Raw genomic sequence first — 21521 nt, 5'->3', positions numbered from 1 at the left:
TGTGATATGTCTAGGGAGATGGCTCTGATTTCATGTCTGGCATTGTGAACCTCCATCCATTGTTGGGAGAGCATAAACATCATATCCAGGGTAGAATGACCTGGTCTGAATCCAAATTGATGATTGGAAATCAAGCCATTGGAGAAGAGGAAGGATTTAATGTCAGAAGCGATGATGGATTCCATAACCTTGCTGATGATTGTGAGAAGGCTGATTGGTCTGTAGTTGCAGGGATCTGTTTTTGCACCTTTTTTATGCAGGGCAGTAATGTTTGCTGATTTCCAAGCAGATGGCAGATGACGTTGAGTAAATGAGAGGGCGAAGAGAACAGACAGCGGGTGAGCAAGAGCTGCAGAGCAGGCTATTAGGACAAGTGGGCTTATGCCGTCTGGGCCGGTTGCAGAATCTGAGTCAAGGTTTGACAGCAAGCTCTCCACCTTGTCAGAAGAAAAGGACACAGAGTCCAGGAACAGTTGGATGCGACTGGGTAAGGTGGGTACAGAAATTGATGGGTTTGGGACACAAGATTTAGAAGCAAACACGGAGTTTAGGCATTCAGCCTTTTCACCTGCAGTGTCAGCTGTGCGGTCATTTGAGGTAAGGGAGCGGATGGAGGGAGAGCGTATACCAGAAACAGACTTAACTAGATGCCACCAGGATTTGGAGGAGGGAGACAGGTTTGAGAGTTTAGATTTGAGATTAGAAAGATGTTGTTTTCTGGCTCTCCTAAGGGTCGATACACACTTGTTCCGAGCTTTATGGAAGGAACGGAGATTGGCTTCAGTTGGATTAACCTTCCATGAGGCGAAGGCAAGTTGTTTCAGGACAAATGCCTCACCACAAGCTTCAGCATACCATGGGTGGGAGGAAGGGTAGGACAATTGAAGACTAGATGGGATAAATCTGTGCATGAGAGAGAGCAAGTTTCTTTGAAAGAATTCCCAGGATGAGTTGATGTCGGAGGAAGTAGAAATGAGAGACCAGTCTAGAAGTTTGATGGCTGCTTTAAGTCCCTGCCAGTCAGCCTGAGTGCACTGCTCGACTCAACAGTGCTGAGGTGGTTCTCTAATAACAGCCAGAGAGATGTCTACTTTGACAAGCATGTGGTCAGATGAACCAATTGGAGCGGAGAAAGAACAGCAGATATTTTCCAGGAAATTTGTTAAAATCAGATCCAGAAGTGATGGAGCACCATTCGTCGAAATCCGGGTTTGGAAGTTGACAGATTGAGTCAGTCCCAATGAGTCACAGAAGTCTTTTGCTGAAGTGCCATGGCAGGTGAGAGAGGTTCCCACACCCAGCCAATTGGCATGATAATAATTGTCGTCACCACATATGAGGAAGAGAGTTGGGATGAGAGGATAGAAGTTGGTCCATGTTTTCGGCTAGTGAGGTGTCAATGGAGTCATCACTGTTTGCTGGACGGTACAGCACACATAAAAACTTAGGGATTGGAGTGGAGGGGAAACTCTAGCCAGAGAGAAAGCAGTGTCATGGGGGGAGAGAGAGCAGTGTATGACAAGTGAGGAAGAGAGTCTTTGATGAAGAGAGCAACTCCACCACCAGGACGAGGCTCAGATCTGTCATACCAGAGGAGGGAGTAACCAGGGAGAGATTCTTGGGAGTCAGAGACATCTTGAAGGAGGAAAGTTTCTGTTAAGCAGATTATGTTTGTCAGTGGCAACCTGTATGGACAGATCTGTCAGGTTTGAGCAAAGACATTATGTGAGGGATGCAATCAGGGAGAATTAAGAGAATGGAGAAAAGAAACGTTGTAACAGTGGGACTTTTTAGACACGGGATGAAGGAAAGGTCGAATTGAAAACAGCCTTTTGAAGAAGAAAAAGAGTCGCGAATTATGATACAATCGCGAGGACCTCAAGTGTGAAAGAGGAAGTTGTAACATTTTAAAAGACCGTTTTTGTTTTTATTTATTTTTTGGAATACTTATCAGCCAACAAGAAATGAAATATCAACCAACAAGGAAAGGTTGAAGCCTTGTATGTGGACAGGAGTTGAGGTGTGCCAAGGAAGGACTTTGAATGCTGGAGGATGCCCAGTTGGCAACTGGCTTTGAAGGCCAACTTTGAAATGTGGTTTGTCCAAAATGTAGTGAGACCCAGGAGTTTGAATGACTGAACTTCCTCAAGAGGATTGTTGAAGAAGTAGATGCGGTGGAGGGGAGGGTTGCCAGATGGTCCTTTTGGAGAGAGACAATGAGAGTGTGAGATTTGTCAGGATTTAAAGACATATTCAAAGTGTTTGACCATTTTGTCAAGGTCTGAAGAGAGTGAAGAGGCTGCAGCCTGCCTTTTTGAAGGATGAAGGATGTCATGGTACAGGTTAGAGTCATCAGCAAATTGATAAAGAAGATTTACCAGAGAGTGAGTAAGATCATTTTTGTAGCTAAGGAATAGGACTGGTCCCAGAACACTGCATTAGGTCACTCCAGCCTTGACAGGGAGAGGAGATGAAAGGATTCCATTGAGAGCCACATGTTGGCTACGAGAGTAGAGGAAGTCAGTATGGCATGTGTGGAGTTCGTCTTGGATGCCATAAGCAGAGAGTTTGAGAGTAAGGCAGGATACCAGACTGTATCAAAAGCACAAGATATGTCCAAAGAGACAGCCCTGATCTAATGTCTGATATTGAGGGTTGGGTGAGTGGAAGCAGCATGTCCAAGGTGGAGTGACCTGGTCTGAAACCAAATTGGTGATCTGACGTGAAGTTTTTGGAGAAAGGGAAGGATTTCATATCAACTGTGATGATGGATTCCAAGACCTTGCTGATGATTGGAAGTAATCTGATAGATCTGTAGTTAAGAGGATCAGTTATTGCACCTTTTCACAGAATGTAATGCAGTGATGTTGGCTGATTTTGAAGCAGATGAAAGATGACCTCAGGTAACTGATAGGGTGAAAAGGGCAGAAAGAGGATATGAAAGAGCAACAGAGCAGGATTTTTGGACATGTGAGCTGATACCATCCAGTCCAGTCGCAGAGTCAAAGTCGAGGATTGAAAGAACCTTTTCAGGTGCAAAAGACAGTCCAGGAGCAGTTTTGTGCGACAAGGAGGGATGGATACTGAGAGTGAGGGGTGAGGGGCACAATATTTTGAAGCAAGCACAGAATTGAGGCATTTGGCCTTCTCATGAGTGGAATCAGCTGTGGTGCCATTTTAAGAGAGAGAAGGGATGGAAGGGGAGCACACACCCCAGACAGATCTAACAAGGCACCACAAGGCTTTGGAGGAGGGAGGCAAGTTTGAAAGTTCATTTTTGTGGTTGGACAGATGTTGTTTTCTGGCTTAACATCCATCCAAGGGACAGCACACACATTGATGAATCTCTCTGCCTGTGAAACACCAGGATGACCATTTATAGCTGGGTTGAGATTTGAACCCAAGCAAATCAGTTTAAAGGCGAGTGTGCGTACCTCTCGGCTATCATGCCAGCCTAACTGGATCTTATTGGGAGCTGTAAGTCACCCACATAGTTTGTTTTACCTTCTCATAAGCTTTGACACAGCCTAAAATAGATAACTGCACTGATTTGCACAACAATTCACCTTCGCAAAATTTTTTCAACCACACAAATGAATTACATCACACACCAACCATGTGCTCAACACCACTGCGTGCCAACTCAAGCACCACAATCCTCTGTGCCTTGCCTCGCTGTATTGAGAGTCTGAACTCCACATGTAGGGGCAGGGTCCTGCACATAGATTGGCATAGTAGCCACGTGGTGAATGTATCCACGACCAGCCAAGATCCTTGTGAAAATCGATATATAGTTGGCGTAGACAACAGGCCCGCTCCTTCGAGCTGGAAAAAGAGAAAAGCAACAGGCCTCTGATATGTTCTCTTTTCATAATACAGTGCCTTCAGAAAGTGTTCACACCCCTTGACTTTTGTCATCTTTTGTTGTTACAGCCTGAATTTAAAATGGATTACATGTAAATTTTTATCACTGATCCACAAAAAAAATCCCACAATGACAAAATTATGACATGTTTCAAAAAATGTTTACAAATTAATTCAAAATTAAAAGCTGAAATGTCTAATTTACATAAGTATTCAACTCCCTGAGTCAATACTAAGTAGAAGCACTTTTGGCAGCATTTACAGCTTCGAGCCATCTTGGGTATGTCTGTATCAGCTTTGTACATCTGGATTTGGGGATTTTCTCCCATTCTTCCTTGCAGATTTGCTCAAGCTCTGTCAAGTTGGATGGGGAGTATCAGTGAACAGGAATCGATGAAGTCTTTCCACAGATTCTCAATGGGATTCAAGTCTGCTTTTGCTGGGCCACTCAAGGACTTTCACATTCTTGTTCTGAAGCCATTCCAGTGTTGTTTTGGCTGTATGCTTGGGGTCATTGTCCTGTTGGAATGTAAATCTTCACCGCAGTCTAACTAAGGTCTTTTGCACTCTGAAGCAGGTTCTCCTCAAGGATTTGCCTGTATTTGGCTCCATTCGTTGTTCCCTCTATTCTTACAAGTCCCCCAGTCCATGCCACTGAAAAGCATCCCCATAGCATGATGCTGCCACCACCATGCTTCACAGTAGGGATGGTGTTAAATGGGTGATGAGCTGTGCTCGGTTTCCACCAGATATAGTGCTTTGAATTCAGGTGAAATAGTTCCATTTTCGTCTAATCAGACCACAGAATATTTTGCCTCATGTTCTCACAATCTTTCATATGATGCCTTTTGACAAAGTCCAGGCGTGCTGTCATGTACCTTTTTCTCAGGAGTGGCTTCCGTCTGGTTACTCTTCCATAAAGCCTAGATTTGCGAAGTGCTGCAGAGACTGGTGTCCTTCCGGCAGGTTCTTCCATCTCAGCCAAGAAACTCTGTAGTTGTCAGAGTGGTCATTGGGTTCTTGTCACCTCCCTGACCAAGGTTCTTCTTGGCTGGTTGCTTAGTTTAGTCAGACAGCCAGCTCTGGCAAGAGTCTGGGTGGTTCCATATTCTTTCCATTTCCTAATGATGGAGCTCACAGTGCTCTTCGGAACTTTCAACATTCTAGAAATTATTTTATACACTTCCCCACATCTTTGCCTCCTCATAATTCTATCTATGGACAGTTCCTTGGGCTTCATGGTGGAGTTTCTGCTCTGACATGCACTGTCACCTGTGGGACCTCATATAGAAAGGTGTGTTTCTTTCTAAATCAATTGAATTGGCCAAAATGTCGATTCCAATCAAGTTGTAGAGACATAACAAAGATGATCAAAGGAAATTGGATGCACCTGAGCTCAATTTGGAGTGTCATAGCAAAGGGTTTGAATTCATACAAAGGTCTTGATGCAAGACATTTCAGCTTTTCATTTTTAATCAATTTGTAAAATTTTCTAAAAAGGTGTTTTCGCTTTGTCATTATGGGTTATTTTGTGTATATCAGTGACATAAAATCATAAATTTAATCAATTTTAAATTCAGGCTGTAACACAACAAAATATGAAAAAGTCAAGGGGCATGAATACTTTCTGAAGGCACTGTATGTGGTTCTGTATATTTTATATGCAGTTTTCCTTCCCCTACAACCCTCAAAAACTCTTTATTTATCTAGAATTTCCCCTGTGGACTCATTTGAAATCTCAGTTTGAAATGCAAAATATTGTTACTCCACATGCCTGAAACAATATTCTTCACCCAGGTCACGCTTTTTCCGTTGCCTACTCTCCTCATTTTGTTTTTCTGTTTGCCCCATGATGAATAGGTGTGGAAGCAGGTTCTGGCTCTGGGCTCTTCCAAATGCCTGTATTGGGCCTTGATCTCCCCGATCATTTTCCTCTGAAGTATGACCATCTGTTGTGCAAAGAGAATATGAAAATAAGAATCCATAATCATCACAAAGGTCTACTCTTACTTCGTTTCATAAATTGATCTTATCCATGATATTTGTATTGTAACACCAAGAAATGCAATTAGAAATCATACTCAAAGTGGACCTTCTCTCATCGCTTTGGCGTAGAGCACAGATAATTAGGCTTTATAATCATCTCTGGATTTTTTTTTTTGTCTTCGTATTTCCAATATATTGTCACGTCTGAGGTTCACAAACATGCTTGCCTCACCGTCGAAGCACTTATTAATGTCTCCACAGATTTGTGAAATGGTCTCTTACTGCATTCAGCTATTTTAACTTGCGGTTAAACGTTCCCCAAGTATCATTCAATAAAAATAGAAGCAATGCCCCTGGATTCACCTGGTACAACCAGGAAACCACTGGTAGGCGTGGATGACCCACAAAATATGTAAATTAGCTGATGGTTTTAACAAACTTGTGAAAGCGCCATCCAGAGATGATTCCAACCAAGTTACATTTAAATCGGGTCAATACTTTTGAGAAGAAGTCAAAAGTAGCGATCCCGCAATTATAATGACCTTAGACCTTTAAATTGACCTACTTAATATGCAACTTTTGATGGCATTTGAAAGGCATCAGGAGGCCCTGGTTCTCAGAAGTTCCACAACGTTTGATGATAATAGGACTATTAGTTTTAGCATCATGGGTGATGAAGGTTGGGGTCAAGTTTCATCAAAATTGTGCGTAGTTTCAGAGAATAAAGCAATACCTATTTTGAGGGGATCAAACCTGGATGGACCCATTTTGACCCCCAAAGACTCCCTCAGACCCTGATTGTTTTTTTTATGCCGTGAACAAACCTTGGTACATCATGGGTAGGGTTGTGGTCAAATTTCATCAAAATTGTTTGTGTAGTTTCGGAGAAGAAGTTCCAAGTGTTTACATGCAGCTTGACTCATGGACTGACGGACACCGCACAATGCTAATACCTCACCTGAGCAATATTTGTTTCAGGCGAGATAAAAACTGAACCAGGCGGTAGAGAGTGCACAAGAGGCAACGGGCAGGAAGGTGTCTCATAAATATTCTGTAATTATAAGGGTGTTTATTATAAAGAAAAGTACAGGGGAGAGGGTAGTTGAGATGCTATTATAAACGTTAGTCAAAACGATCAATGGACACAGATAGGAATGAGGGGGCACGCAAACTTGTGTCCAATGAATTATAAATATACTCCGCTAAGGCACCGACAATACCGATTCACACGAACAATGGTGCAAGCATGGTCTTGGATAGCACACAGCAAATGGTATGTGCAGGTCGCTGATGCACAGGCAAAATGCTGCTTGGGACGGGAAGAAATTCAGGAATGATCCGGTCCAAGACAGAAGAAGATGTGGACTGTGGTTGAAGACTGCAGAAGAAGAAGACGCGGTCGAAGACTAGGAGAGGAAAGATGGCAGCCAGGCACAGGTAAGGCGAGAGATGATTAATGGCTTAAAGTTCAGCTCCAGCCTCTGTGACTCTCTGTGCCATGTCCCAACCTTCTTCCCTCACCCTCGGTCCTCTGACCCACCCTCCGTCTTTTCCTGCCACGGGCCCCGTCATTGGTTTAATGATTATTATGGGAGGTCTATACTCCGGCCCATCCCGCCAAAAAAAGAAACAGTCTTCTGTTCTTCTTTCAGGCTCCACAGCCTATTTCGCCACCATGGCTGACATACATTGACCTATGGGCGTCGATTGGTGGGGGACGGGGGGGACATGTCCCCCCACTTTTTATCAAGGGGGGGGGACAACATATCGATTGTCCCCCCCCCCCACACTTTTTTCATTGAACGTAAGTTAAGTAACACAAAACGAGCTGCTCTAGTACAACCAGGCTGAGATGCTCCCCAAATACAAGGATAAATTTTTAAATCTCTATTAAAGTTTTATTGGTCTATTATAGTTCTATTAAAGATGATAGGTGAACAATCCAACATTGAGAATCCGTGTTTCCCAAGCCATGGTCTCCCACTGGCCAAGCGTCTATAGCGACGTCGCTTTTTGATTCTTCGATGTCGGCTCTTCCTATCATTGCGAAGCAGAATTCGCCAAGCGTTGGATTGTTCACCCACTAACAGGGAACGTGACCTGGACATTTTGAGGTATGTTGGGACGTTTTCGGACTTTGTATCGTCATTTTATGAGTGTTTCAAGAAATCGCGGCTTCATGGCCCGGAGCGCCACACCTCGGATAGTGTTAGGCCGCAACGGCTCGGGGCCCCTTTAGCGACCAAAATAGTTTATTTCACCTTTCTAACTTATATCGCCGGATGCCTGATATTATTACCTGCATGATGATGTGTGTGTTTAATTTTTGTGACTTTGCACCGTCGAGTTATAAGCCAATAAAAGATTTCGCGGCCTGGTTTGCTCATTGAGATGGTGAAGCTAGTGCAGGATGACGCGGTTTCACTCTACCGGCTTGCACGAATGAACGGAAAGATATTTTGTAATTCTGTTTTCATATTTCGCAGTCGATAACAGTGGCCTAAACCCCAACGTTGAAAACCGAGTGAAAATCGAAGGAAAGTGGGTATTTTGGCGACTAAATTAGCTTTGAATACTTGGGAAACATAAAATAAAATGCGCTGATTCACTCGCTTTTGCGGCGGTTAATGTAAATAATTTTTTCATCGGTACTTGGACTTAGGGGAGGTATAGACTGACAAAACGAGAGGTTTCATTCGGTCGTCGGACCTATGAGGATTAAATTATAGATTTTAAAAGGAAGCTGTTGAAAAATATGCAAAATTCACCTAAGCGGTTCGGACAAACGAACGGAAAATTATTGTTGAATTCTGTTCTCGGATTATACAGTATCTATTGGGAAGTAATGAGATTACCTCGAAAATCCGATTAAAAAAGGCTTAGGCTTAGTAGCTTAACCGCGGCTTGCAATTTTTACTCGGAAAAATAACGTTCCGGAAGGAATTTCTCTTCCGCCATCATCCGAATAATTTTCCGTTTGCACGAGGACAAAGAGGAAGGATAGACCGACAGAATAAGGTGTCTCATTAAACTGTGTGATTTGGAATGATTAAATTAGAGATTTTAAATGCAGCGTTGAAAATAAAATAAAGAGGATTGTCAGATTCTTCTTCACCATGTCGACCCCACAACGGTTCTGGGCCCCTTTAGCGACCAAAAATGGTTTATTTCATCTTTCTAACTTATATCGCACTATACTTAAACAAAACGTACGGGCACGCACTATACTTAAACAAAGGCACGCGGTTTCAAACTTGTTGTGTGTTTTTTTTTTTGTTTTGTTTGTTTTTGCACGTACGGCCACGCACTAGTGGAAATGATGAACGTATTTACAAATCAAAAAACTATGTACAATAATTGGAAAGAAGAGAGTGCACGTCCGGACAGCAACAGATCTTAATCCCTCGTCTCCTGGTCTCGTGATTTGTGAGAGGTAAAGAATTACATAAATTTTCACATTACAACTGATTTTATCTCATTCCTTTGGTGAACCCTTTTGATGGCATGCAAATCAAGAACACAATCTTTAAGACGACGCTAACTATGAACAAATAATATCACAATCATCTCACTCAACTTTAGCTCATTGGTTAATTAAATGCAGATTAAATAAAATGATGAATATTAATAATCCCAGGTAATAAAATACCAGGGTATCTGACCCTAACCAAAAGTAATAAAACTAATAAGTGCGTAGCCGGGAACTAAGCGAGTAATGGAATGCTAAATTGGGAGCTCAGATGCTAAATTAAGAACTGAACTCGTATCGGCACTCTTTTAGTAATACATGTGCTAAGCAAAGCTTATCACATGTCAACATTGTGCCTGGAGGTATAGTGACCTAGCCAAAAGTATGTTGACCTTAAAAATGCCGTTATGCAAAAATAACCCTTATAATTCACACGTCAAAATTTATTCCACTGAAATGTAATTCCCTTCTCATTTCATAGAGGATATGGATATCAGAAAGTTTTTCGCGACAGCATCAAGTAGCACATCCCCGACCACTCTCCTGGAGCAATCAAGTTCCCAGAAAGAGGTGGACGATTCAAAGGAGAAGATAGCAGAAAAGGGTGCATGTGCGAGTACTCAGCCTAATTTCCCAGATCAGCCTTTTCAACCTCATGATGTCAGTTGTATCCCAGTCCAAATACTGCCAAACCGAAAATTGAAGTTTCAACAACAGTGGTTCAAAGATTTTCCGTGGCTTCATTTTGATCAGAGCATCGGCGGTGTACTCTGTCACACCTGTACGGACGCTTCTCGTGAAAAACTTACCGAACTTGCCCGCTGTGCAGAAGATGCATTTGTCTCAAAGGGCTTTCGGAACTGGAAAAAGCCTACAGAAAAATTCAGACAACATGAACGATCAAACACACATAGGCTTGCCTCTGAAAATCTGAAATGTCGCAGAAGTCAACCTGATGTCCATGTGCAGCTGAGCAGCAAACTGCTAGAAGAGCAAAGATCTGCACGGTCAGCACTTCTGAAGATTATCACCTCACTGCAATATTTAGCCCGACAAGGTTTTACAATTCGTGGGAAGGATGCCTCTGAAGGGAATTTCAAAATGGTCTTACAGTTGTGGGGCGAGGATGATGTAAACCTCAAGACATGGCTGTCAAGGAAGACAACGTTCACAAGTGGAGAAATTCAAAACGAAATTCTACAGTTGATGAGTCATGCCATCCTCAGAAATATCTGCAGTAACGTGAATGAAATGTCCACTCAGTTCGGACTCGTAACTGATGGAACGCAAGATATTCAGGGTAATGAGCAGGAGTCGGTGTGTGTGTGTGTGTGTGTGTGTGTGTGTGTGTGTGTGTGTGTGTGTGTGTGTGTGTGTGTGTGTGTGTGTGTGTGTGTGTGTGTGTGTGTGTGTGTGTGTGTGTGTGTGTGTGCTATGTGACGGATTCCTTTGATGTTCAAGAAGATCTCATCGGCCTCTACCAAGTATTGTCAACAACAGGAGTATCACTTTGTAAGATGCTTCAGGATGTCCTACTTCGGTGTCAACTGCCTATTGAACACCTTAGAGTGCAGACTTACGATGGGGCAAGCAACACGTCCGGAAAGTACAAGGGCTGTCAAGCACAGCTAAAAAAACTCCAACCGCTGGCCAATTATGTTCACTGTGGAGCTTAGGTCACCCAACTCATTACATCCAAAGCCCTACAAACTGCACCGTTCATAAGAGATGCCCTTGATTATGTCCAGGTACTCAGCAACATCTACAACAACTCTGGAAATTATCAAGTACAAGTCATCTGTACTTGAATATCCATGCTGACGATGCTGACACTCCTTGCCCTACACGCCTGAGGCCAATTTGCCCGACGCATTGGTTAACTCGTTCTCCTGCCGTGAAATCGATATTGGATAACTATGAAGCGGTACTGGATGCCCTTCAACAAGCAAGTGATGACTTTTGTACGAACACGGCATCGCGAGCCAACGATATTCGAAGCTGTCTTTCATCAGGAAAGTGTGTTCTCGGTCTGTTTGCATCATTGCCCGTTCTCCAATCCCTTGAATACCTCAATAAGGCACTTCAGGGTTCACAAGTTACCGTCTCTGGTATGCTTACTGCTGCAAAGGTAACTGCACAGAATCTCCAATCTCTCCGTACCGACCAGACGTTTAAGGAGGTTTTCGAATCAGCACAACAGAAGCTCCAGCAGTGCCAACTAGATCCAGTGACCCTCCCTCGTAAGCGCAAGCTTCCGAAGAGACTTGATGGAGGCACACAGGAATAAACTGCCAATTCTGCAGAGGAGGTATACAGAGTTGAATTTTTCAAAGTCATCGACAGCGCATCCGAGAACTTGAACGACTACTTCACATCAACCGACCTCATGGCGTATAGGGACTTGGGTGAAATGCTCCTGTCTGGGTCATTCAAACCACAAATAGTCCGCAAATATCCCGAACTGTCAGATTCCCTAGAGCAAGAACTTGGCTTCTTTCGTAACCAGTTCAGTGGTTCATCTGTTGAGGATTACCGTAAGATATTTGTAGACATGGTGCCGGAAGTCCGTCGAATGTTCCCACAGGTAGAACGTTTGCTTAGGCTTCTATTGGTTTCCTCAGCAAGTTCATGCGAAGCTGAATGGTCATTCAGTGCACTCAGACGTATGAAGACTTGGTTACGTTCCACAATGACCCAACAACGCCTCAACCATCTCATGATCTGTCATGTTCACCGAGATCGTCTGACTGCACTTGACCCCAAGACATTGCTACAAAGTTTTTAACTGGATCAGCAGACAAGAGGGTTCATATTTTTGGCAAGTTTTAAGGTAAGTTGACCGTACTCGTGTAATATCAATTTGTATGTCAGTCTAGTTCGGTCGTCTCTACCGAGATGACCTAATAAAGCCAGACCAAATGTCCGTCCGTCAACAATTTTTCTTTCCGATCTTGATGAAACTTAGTATGTGGGTGGAGGTCAATGAGTTTCACAACGATATAACTTTTGTCCAGGTTCAAGTTCAGGGTCAAGGTCATGTAAGTTATAAAAATCCCCAATTTCAAAACCTATCTAGTCTATCATTTTAGGAGATATCTGGCAACAGTTCATCGATTATGATAGTAAAAAACATTATAGAGATGACCGTCACCCCCACACGGGGAATCAGTTTCAGTTTATGTTTAGTGAATCAGTTCAAGGGTCGTGAGAAGGAGGCTTGATAAACAAATATATATATATTTCTTTGATGACACTTGAAACTTTGAAATGTGTATGATTAATGTTTAATTAATTTCACTCCGTCTGCTTACATTTGATCAAAAGATGGTCGATAGATGGTCAGATTAATTTAAGGGATTTGTGTGATCAGAAGGCAGCATGTCAACGAGCGTATAAAATCAAGAATTTGCAAGGGTAGACTTGCTGTGTCCACGCCGGCACGAAGTGGGCTTCGTGGTCTGGACATGCAATGTCCCCCCCCACTTTTCAAAAGCAATCGACGCCCATGATTGACCAAACAGATTGTGACAGTCCTACCAAGCTGCCTCAATGTGCCTTGAAACTTCCAATTCCTAACATAGCCTTACAGAAGGTCAGACATTTTACAGCATTACTCTGTCTGCCCTGTCTATAAATTGCACACCTTGCCTTCTTAGCATCACATGTAACAAAACGACTTACTCTGACAGGTCCCTGATACATGGTAATCTAACCTACTCAAAACACATGGACCGTGTAACACTTACCACAATATAGCTATGGATACCCCCCTCCCCCTTCCATATAACAGTATATTAAAAGAAAGTCTGTTTGAGGGACAGTGTTGCCCAAATGACTTTGCTACATCTCCATTCGGTTTGGTCATTTATTATTATTATTATTATTATTATTGTTATTATTACTACTATTATTATGATTATTTTTATTACAAGCAAATATAACCCATCGCTTTGCTGATGGGAATAATGAGGGGAAGGAGAGAGGAGGGAGAAAGGAGAGAGGTGAGCGAGGAGGGAGGGAAATCGAGGTGGGGTGGGGAAGCGAGGAAGGAGGTGGGAGCGAGAAAGGAGGGAGTGAGGAATGAGGGGGGAGCGAACAAGGAGGGGGGGAGCAACGACGGTTGAGAAAGTGAGGAAGGAGGAGGAGCGAGGAGAGGTGCAGAAAGGGAAGGAGTGTGAGGGGGTGACAAGGGAAGGCAGTGTGAGGGGAGGACAAGGGAAGGCAGTGTGAGGGGATGGCAAGGAAAGGCAGTGTGAGGGGAGGACAAGGGAAGTCAGTGTGAGGGGGAGGACAAGGGAAGGCAATGTGAGGGGGAGGACAAGGGAAGGCAATGTGAGGGGAGGAAAAGGGAAGGCAGTGTGAGGGGAGGACAAGGGAAGTCAGTGTGTGGGGGAGGACAAGGGAAGGCAGTGTGAGGGGAGGACAAGGGAAGGCAGTGTGAGGGGAGGACAAGGGAAGGCAGTGTGAGGGGGAGGACAAGGGAAGGCAATGTGAGGGGGAGGACAAGGGAAGGCAATGTAAGGGGGAGGAAAAGGGAAGGCAGTGTGAGGGGAGGACAAGGGAAGGCAGTGTGAGGGGGAGGACAAGGGAAGGCAGTGTGAGGGGAGGACAAGGGAAGGCAGTGTGAGGGGGAGGACAAGGGAAGGCAATGTGAGGGGGAGGACAAGGGAAGGCAATGTGAGGGGAGGAGAGGGGAAGGCAAGGTGAGGGGGAGGACAAGGGAAGGCAATGTGAGGGGGAGGAAAAGGGAAGGCAATGTGATTGGGAGGACAAGGGAAGGCAGTGTGATGGGAGTGCAAGGTAAAGCAGTGTGAGGGGAGGACAAGGGAAGGAAGTGTGAGGGGAGGACAAGGGAAGGCAATGTGAGGGGGAGGACAAGGTAAGGCAGTGTGAGGGAGGGGGACAAGGGAAGGTAGTGTGAGAGGGAGGACAAGGGAAGGCAGTGTGAGAGGGAGGACAAGGGAAGGCAGTGTGAGGGGAGGACAAGGGAAGGCAGTGTGAGGGGGAGGACAAGGGAAGGCAGTGTGGGGGGAGGACAAGGGAAGGCAGCATGAGGGGAGTGCAAGGTAAGGCAGTTTGAGGGGAGGACAAGGGAAGGCAGTGTGAGGGAAGCGCAAGGCAAAGCAGTGTGAGGGGAGGTTCCGTCCAGATATAACCACTGTCCAGACACATCCTGAGATAACCACCGGCTGGGCATAACTACCATCCAAATATGTCAAGGTAAGGCAGCGTGAGGGGAGGGTCCATCTGGACATAACCACTGTCCGGAAATAACCACTGTCCAGACACGTGTAGACATAACCACCAGCTGTACACATATGGAGATAACCACCGTTGGGATATGTGTGGAGATAACCACCATCCAGATATGTGCGGAGATAACCACCATCTGGGCATAACCACCATCCAGATACATTCGGAGACAGAAAAAGAGAGGGAGGTGTGGGAGGATGCTGCACTGTATTAGGAGGGGTTGGAGCGAGGATGAGAGAGAGAGAGAGAGAGATAGAGATAGAGATAGAGAGAGAGAGATAGAGAGAGAGAGATAGAGAGAGAGAGAGAGAGAGAGAGAGAGAGAGAGAGAGAGAGATAGAGAGAGAGATAGAGAGAGAGATAGAGAGAGAGATAGAGAGATAGAGAGATAGAGAGATAGAGAGATAGAGAGATAGAGAGATAGAGAGATAGAGAGATAGAGAGATAGAGAGATAGAGAGATAGAGATATAGAGATAGGGTAGCATGCAGAAAATATGTTGTGCTTTATAAACAACACATACACACAATCGTCGTGTGACGGGTGGAAAAAATTTGACTCTGTAATTGAGAAAACATGTTAATATGGTGAATGGCTTGGAAATTGAGTGTTATTAAATGTATTTTGCTTCGAAACTCACAAAGAGAAACCATATACCATTTGCAAAGCACTGCACCGAGTCATATAAAACAAGTGGTGCCGGCACAACAAATCCCGCCCATTTAAGGCATAAAGTTATTTTGGGGATCAAATTTAAATTTGATACATCCTTAACCTGAATGTTGATTATAAGGAATATTTTAGTCTTAGTTTGAAGTCAGTTAAACCATTGTTGACGAAGTTATGACCATAAAATGATTTTGACCTTTCAAAGCCACATAAGGTCAAAGGTCATGGTGTCAAATGAAAGCCAATAAAGGACTTGATATATGTCTTCCATAGTAAACACGCATATTCCTAACCTTTTTTGATTTACAATGGAAAATATGTAATTTTGACCGATGACCATGACCCCCAAAACTTCGGACTCTACCGATCTTCACAAATATGCATTTTTCACTCTAGGAATGGGTAGGATTATAAGTGACAAATAGAATAAGGTTCACTATAAGCTTAGTTTGAAGTAAAGCAGATCATTTTTGACGAAGTTACGTATGAGCGAAAAACGATTTTGATCTTCGTGACCTTGACCTTGACCTTTGATCCAATTGGACCCAAAAGTTAATGGGGTCGTCCAAGGTTCATTGCCCACCTGTGGATTAAATTTGATAGTGTTTGCTAAAGCCATTTTGCCGTAAAGTTGCTAACGGACAGACAGACAAACAAACAAGCAGTCATAGACTGGTACTTACGAAATCGTCAACTTGACCTCTGACCTTGTCTAATAAAAAGCTGTCTCTAGAGAAGGTAGTGACGCAAACCAGAAGTTTCTACGATGATTCTGTACCGAACCATCAAAAATCGAATGTTTGACCTCACTGTGACCTTGACCTTTGGCCGATTTTCAACAAAATCTAATCAGCGCTAGCTATCACCCTCCTGAATCACGTGGGGGTAATTTGACATTGGTAGCTTCTTCCGTTCTCGAGTTATCGTGCCTATAAACAAACACACACAAACAGAGGACGAAGTCATCAATATACTTACGAAATCTTTAGATTTCGTAAGTAACAAACAGACAAACAAACCGGACGATTACAATATCCCACTCCCTCCCTCCGGGGGGCGGGATAATAACCAATTGCTTTAGAAACAGTCACGAGGACAAAGGAAAACATGATCGCTCATACGCTGCTGAGGTTAAAAATTAAAACCTCCAAGATACAAGATGAAACTTTGCCATCACAGTGCCCACCTAATCAAGCATGTAGGCACACACACACACACACACACACACACACACACACACACACACACACACGGAAAGTCCCTAAATTGCTTATCCAAATATATATATATATATATATATATATATATATATATATATATATATATATATATATATCTTCTTCTTCTTCTCCTTTCGGCTGCTCCCGTTTGGGGTCGCCACAGCGGATCATCCGATCCGCATTGTGATTTGGCACATGTTTTACGCCGGATGCCCTTCCTGACGCAACCCTGGTCGCCTCTTACGACACAGGGATATGGTACACCTATTTTAACCGGGGTATACACCGGCCCAGTACACTGGTACTCATTTCGCCGACCTCGGAAGGATGACAGGCTGAGTCAACCCCCTGGTGTATTAATTCAGTGGCCCAACGGGGCTTGAACTCAGGACCTTTTGGATCCCAAGCCGCTGCCCTAACCACTGCGCCAACACACCAGGCTTTGATGTATATATATATATATATATATATATATATATATATATATATATATATATATATATATATATATATATATATATATATATATATATATATATATATATATATATATATCTATCTACCTTGTAGCAACTGCCAACTTTACATCCTCATCGAGACACGAACTGTACCACCGTCCAATGTAGGCACTTGACAAGCATCATAAGCACTCAAGCAAGCACTCCAATGAAATGGTTGGCAAGTGATAGCCATGTCCGAATGTCAAAACTATGTCTGAATTGGACAAATGAACACTTTTTTCATCGGTTAGAACTGCTGCTAAGTTCAAACCTGAAGCTTAAATTTTGTAATTCAGCTTAGTTTGAGAGAGTTTCAGAGCTTAAGAGATTTAAGGTTATGACATGTGTGGAAGTGAAATAAAGCCACGAATGCTGGCGTCTCTGGGCGTTTATAAGAATTGCAATGTATCCAGCGATTCGTCGGTATGCTGAACAGGGATTGGATGATATGTGAGGAAAGTGAAAGAAAAAAACTTTATCGTTATGAAATCGTTGCAGCCTGTTCCAAGTCAAGGCATGGTTGAGCAGGCCAAAAAACATGGCAGATTCAGACCCCAATGAGGTAACCCACGATATTCCATAAGACCTCTTGGAGAGTGAGATGGCCGAGGATGTACCTGCTAAAGGATATAATTAAATAAGACCGTTAATTATCTTCAAAAGGTGTGTTTTAATTAACCCAAACACCCAATTTTCACTCTTGCACTTCCTTGGAGTTTTCTTCGTATGCATGCTAAGTTTTAGCCTGATAGGTCTCATGGTTTTGGAGTTATGGAGGAGACACCCACACACATTTATTAGTATAGATAATTATTATTATTATTATTATTATTATTATTATTATTATTATTATTATTATGCCTTAGACAAAGCATTGGTTGTGCTGAATCAGTTTCTTGGCTCGATTTACAATCTTGGACAGATCGCCACTCCAATGTAAGACACTTGACTAAGAATGTAGGAACTTATCTACTCTTTGGAAAGGACAGAGTAGGATCTTTGAACATCACCAACTAATGCTAACAGACGGGGAACCCAGTTTGACATCCATTTGAGAGATGGTGCACACATTGATGCCTCACCCAGCATGCGAAACTACAAGATGACAGTTTACAGCTGGATGGAAGACAGGATGACAGTACATACCTGTAGGCTATCCTGCCAGCCCATTTTGTTCATATACCCAACATCTTGCTTGTCACTGTGTAAGCCTATAGCCGGCTCTTGGTAAAGAAACCATGTCATTCTTTACATGAACAACTTCACAGAACAAGTCAGCAGTTCAATGCCCCCACATTGAACTGCCCCCTGCTGACATTGCACTACATTACAGTAACATAGATCTGGTTGCCGGTGCTCAAACCCAAATCCAGACAATTCAAAGTTGCACATACTAACACCGAGTTATCTTGCACACCAAAACTTCACCCTCATTTTTATTTTATACTCACCTGAAAATTTCACTTGCAGCTCAGGTGCATCCTTATTGCATGAGCAATGCAACGAAATCTCAAGCTCCAATTTGTTCACTGTGGAAAAATTTAACATCCAAAATTATGCTTTTAAAATCAAGTACAGTACTGTATACGTAGGAAAGAATTTGAGTGACATGAGTACTCAATACTATGATGCTCAAAGCAACGCCTTACCAGGATGAACCTGCCACTGGTGCAAGATACTTGTGATTTTAAATGATAACCATTCTTCCTGTTCTCCACTCGTCTGCACAAGCTTGCTTGCCAGAAATTTTGGTTCTTGGACATCTTCATCTGGGGGCCCAAAGACCTGAGAGAGACGTAAGGAGACAAAGATAAGAACGAAAGAAATACACAATTCAGAGAGAAAGAGAGAGAGAGAGATGTACAGTATCATTATGCATTTACAAAGACAACAACCTTTAATGGGAAGTGTGCAAGTCTGTATTCAAGCACCACTGTTGGCTATATATTTCAACCTTCGATGGGGGGAAGATGGGGCTACACACAGACAGGTGCTGCATACACGAGCAGAGAAGACTTGCCTGATTCAAATAAGTATCTCAGTGAATTGTAGCCTAACCTGATAGAGATCGATCCTTTGTTCCTGCAGTTTTGTATGGTTGTTTTGAAGTCGAAGGATACGGAACTCTGCTGACGAGATGGTGATGTTTTGTGTTGCAAGATCATCTAAATCGAATGTGAACACCAATGGGCGGTCTAGGGAAAGGGGAGGACATCGTCAACAGGTAAAAAAAAGAAAGAAGGTACGGTATGCGGTTAACCTATCCTGGAACCTAGTTTGTTTGTTTTTGCAACTAATTTTGTGTTTGGACACAGGATGGGGAAAAAAGAAAAGCCATCATGCAAGTATTCCAGATAATGATTGGGTGAGCAAACTTGAGTGAGGGGTGTTGGGAGTGGGAAAGAATAAAAATATAGGGGCATTGTGAGGTTCAAAGTTATCACCAACAGGAAGGTGCAGGAATTTCTGCAGGAAAAGGATGTTTGTAATTTACATTTCTGTTGAACTGAAGATAAAGGGGATTAGCACAGTGCTTCAGGAAATGCAAAGATGTTGCTGGGCCCTGAAAGATTGGACGGCTTGTCATGTTCATCCAACACTTTGAGTCACCATTCTCTAGTCAACTTACACATGTTAAATGTACATCGATCTCAGTGATTTTTCAGTATGTGAGTAGCAAATCAATGTAAAGGGACATCGATACATTTAGGTGGTAGGGTGTGGGTATAGCAGGTGAAATGGCCTCCCGTAACGCTTTCCTTATTTACATTAACAACATAGGACAAATCCTCTCTGATATTCTTTCCTTCTCACCAGCAGAAGTTGCATCGTGAAATTCTCTGTCGTCATAACGTAGTCAGCTGTGAATAATAATGCCCTTTTGATTCGGTAAAAGTACACCGATGTCTCCAAATGTCCTTACCCTGCTTGTGATTTTTCAACAAGCTCCTCCATGAGCTTTACAACCATCCATCCATTGGGACCATACTCTGGGCAGAGCATTGGTGCTGTCTAAGCAGTGGACACAATCCTGGATGGGTCGCCACTCTGACACAGTTTTCCAGCAAGCTGGAACTCATTTTGCCGACCTCGGAAGGATGACAGGCCGAGTCAACCCCACTTGATATTAATTCAACAGCCAAGTGGGATCCCAAGCCCACCACCCAAAGCATTAGATCATTGTATTAAAAAATAAAATACTTTGCACATTTTTTTCGTATCAGGAAAGGCTTATAAGGTGCTACCCTAATACAAGACTTCAACACCACATATGCATGATAGCATCAACCAAAACGGCACACAAAAGGAAAGATAACTTAAAAATTGACATAACTGCTCTCATACGAGCCTCGAGAAGGTATACAAAAAAAATGGTGATGATGAGGAATGTGTTAAATGGAAAATAACGAGGTACCTGTGGCAAAGGAGCAAGAAAAAGTTCATACACACCCCTACCTATGAGAGGCATACAAAAGTTCTCAGAATGAGATTCTCCCTCTCTTTCCCTCTCTTTCCCTCTCTTTCCCTCTCTTTCCCTCTCTTTCCCTCTCTTTCCCTCTCTTTCCCTCGACAACTAACTACTACTAAAGTTCTCAAAATGAGAACTATCTCTCTCAAATCATACTTTGAATATGTTTCGACCTTTGGGAATATCTTACTTGCTTTGCAAAAACTATGGCGGGCCCGTAGGTTAGTGCCAGTATGTGCAGCCTCTCTCTCTCTCTCTCTCTCAAACCTCGAAAAGGCACATCCGTGGGTCCCCAGCAATATTCCTGGCAAGTTTCAATCGTGCAAAAGAAATAATAATAAATAAATAAATAAACATTTACTGTGATGTCATATCACCGTGTCCTGTCATTGGTCGACAGATAAATGGCCGTAACTTGGGAACCGCTCGTCCGATTAATATCAAACCTTGAAAAGGCACATCCACGGGGCCCCGGCAATATTCCATGCAAGTTTCAATCACATCGGACCGTCAATCGTGCAAAAAATAAATAAATAAACATTAATTGTGACGTCATTCGTGACGTCATATCACCGTGTCTTGTCATTGGTCGACAGATAAATGGCCGTAACTTGGGAACCGCTCGTCCGATCGATATCAAACCTCGAAAAGGCACATCCACGGGTCCCCGGCAATATTCCTAGCAAGTTTCAATGAGATCGGACCGGTGGTTGTCGAGAAACGGCGGTCGCAAACAGACAGACAGACAAACAGACAGACACACACACACAGAGATTGCTGGAATTATAGATAGATAAAGAGTTAAGACCGATGTACAATGCACATCATCATCCCATCCGATCCGATGTGAAAAGGTAACACAATAACTACTCGCCATCGACATGAAATGGTATGGATTTTCTCATGACGATCCTTTTTATTTTGATTTCTTATAACTCTGAAGTAGTCATGACATATTTCCAAATAAAATGCCAAATGGCATCCATGAGAATATCTGAAATGTGAACGAAAGTGACCACATGATCGCTGCCTGCGAGCTGATTGCAGCATTCTGTGTTTTATCGTACCTTGTTCGAAGAATTGAGCACTACC

At 43.1% G+C, this 21521-nt stretch overlaps 1 protein-coding gene across 1 annotated transcript in view; it reads right to left on the bottom strand.

Annotated features, from left to right (window-relative positions):
- LOC147019719 (transforming growth factor beta-3 proprotein-like) overlaps positions 1–21521 on the bottom strand; it is a 70928-nt gene that overhangs the window by 16269 nt on the left and 33138 nt on the right. Inside the window, exons 2-6 of the mRNA XM_085894386.1 lie at positions 19019–19155; positions 18610–18745; positions 18412–18489; positions 5639–5813; positions 3672–3825 (exon numbers count right to left, since the gene is read on the bottom strand). Coding sequence (XP_085750512.1) covers positions 3672–3825; positions 5639–5813; positions 18412–18489; positions 18610–18745; positions 19019–19155 — 680 coding nt within the window. The remainder of the gene's footprint in view (positions 1–3671; positions 3826–5638; positions 5814–18411; positions 18490–18609; positions 18746–19018; positions 19156–21521) is intronic.

Source organism: Eptatretus burgeri, chromosome 9 (genome assembly GCF_056783735.1).
Source record: "Eptatretus burgeri isolate ZD-2024b chromosome 9, Ebu_testis_v1, whole genome shotgun sequence".
NCBI lineage: Eukaryota > Metazoa > Chordata > Myxini > Myxiniformes > Myxinidae > Eptatretus > Eptatretus burgeri.
The sequence above is the reverse complement of the archived record's forward strand: the minus strand, read 5'-3'. Positions and strand labels throughout refer to the sequence as shown.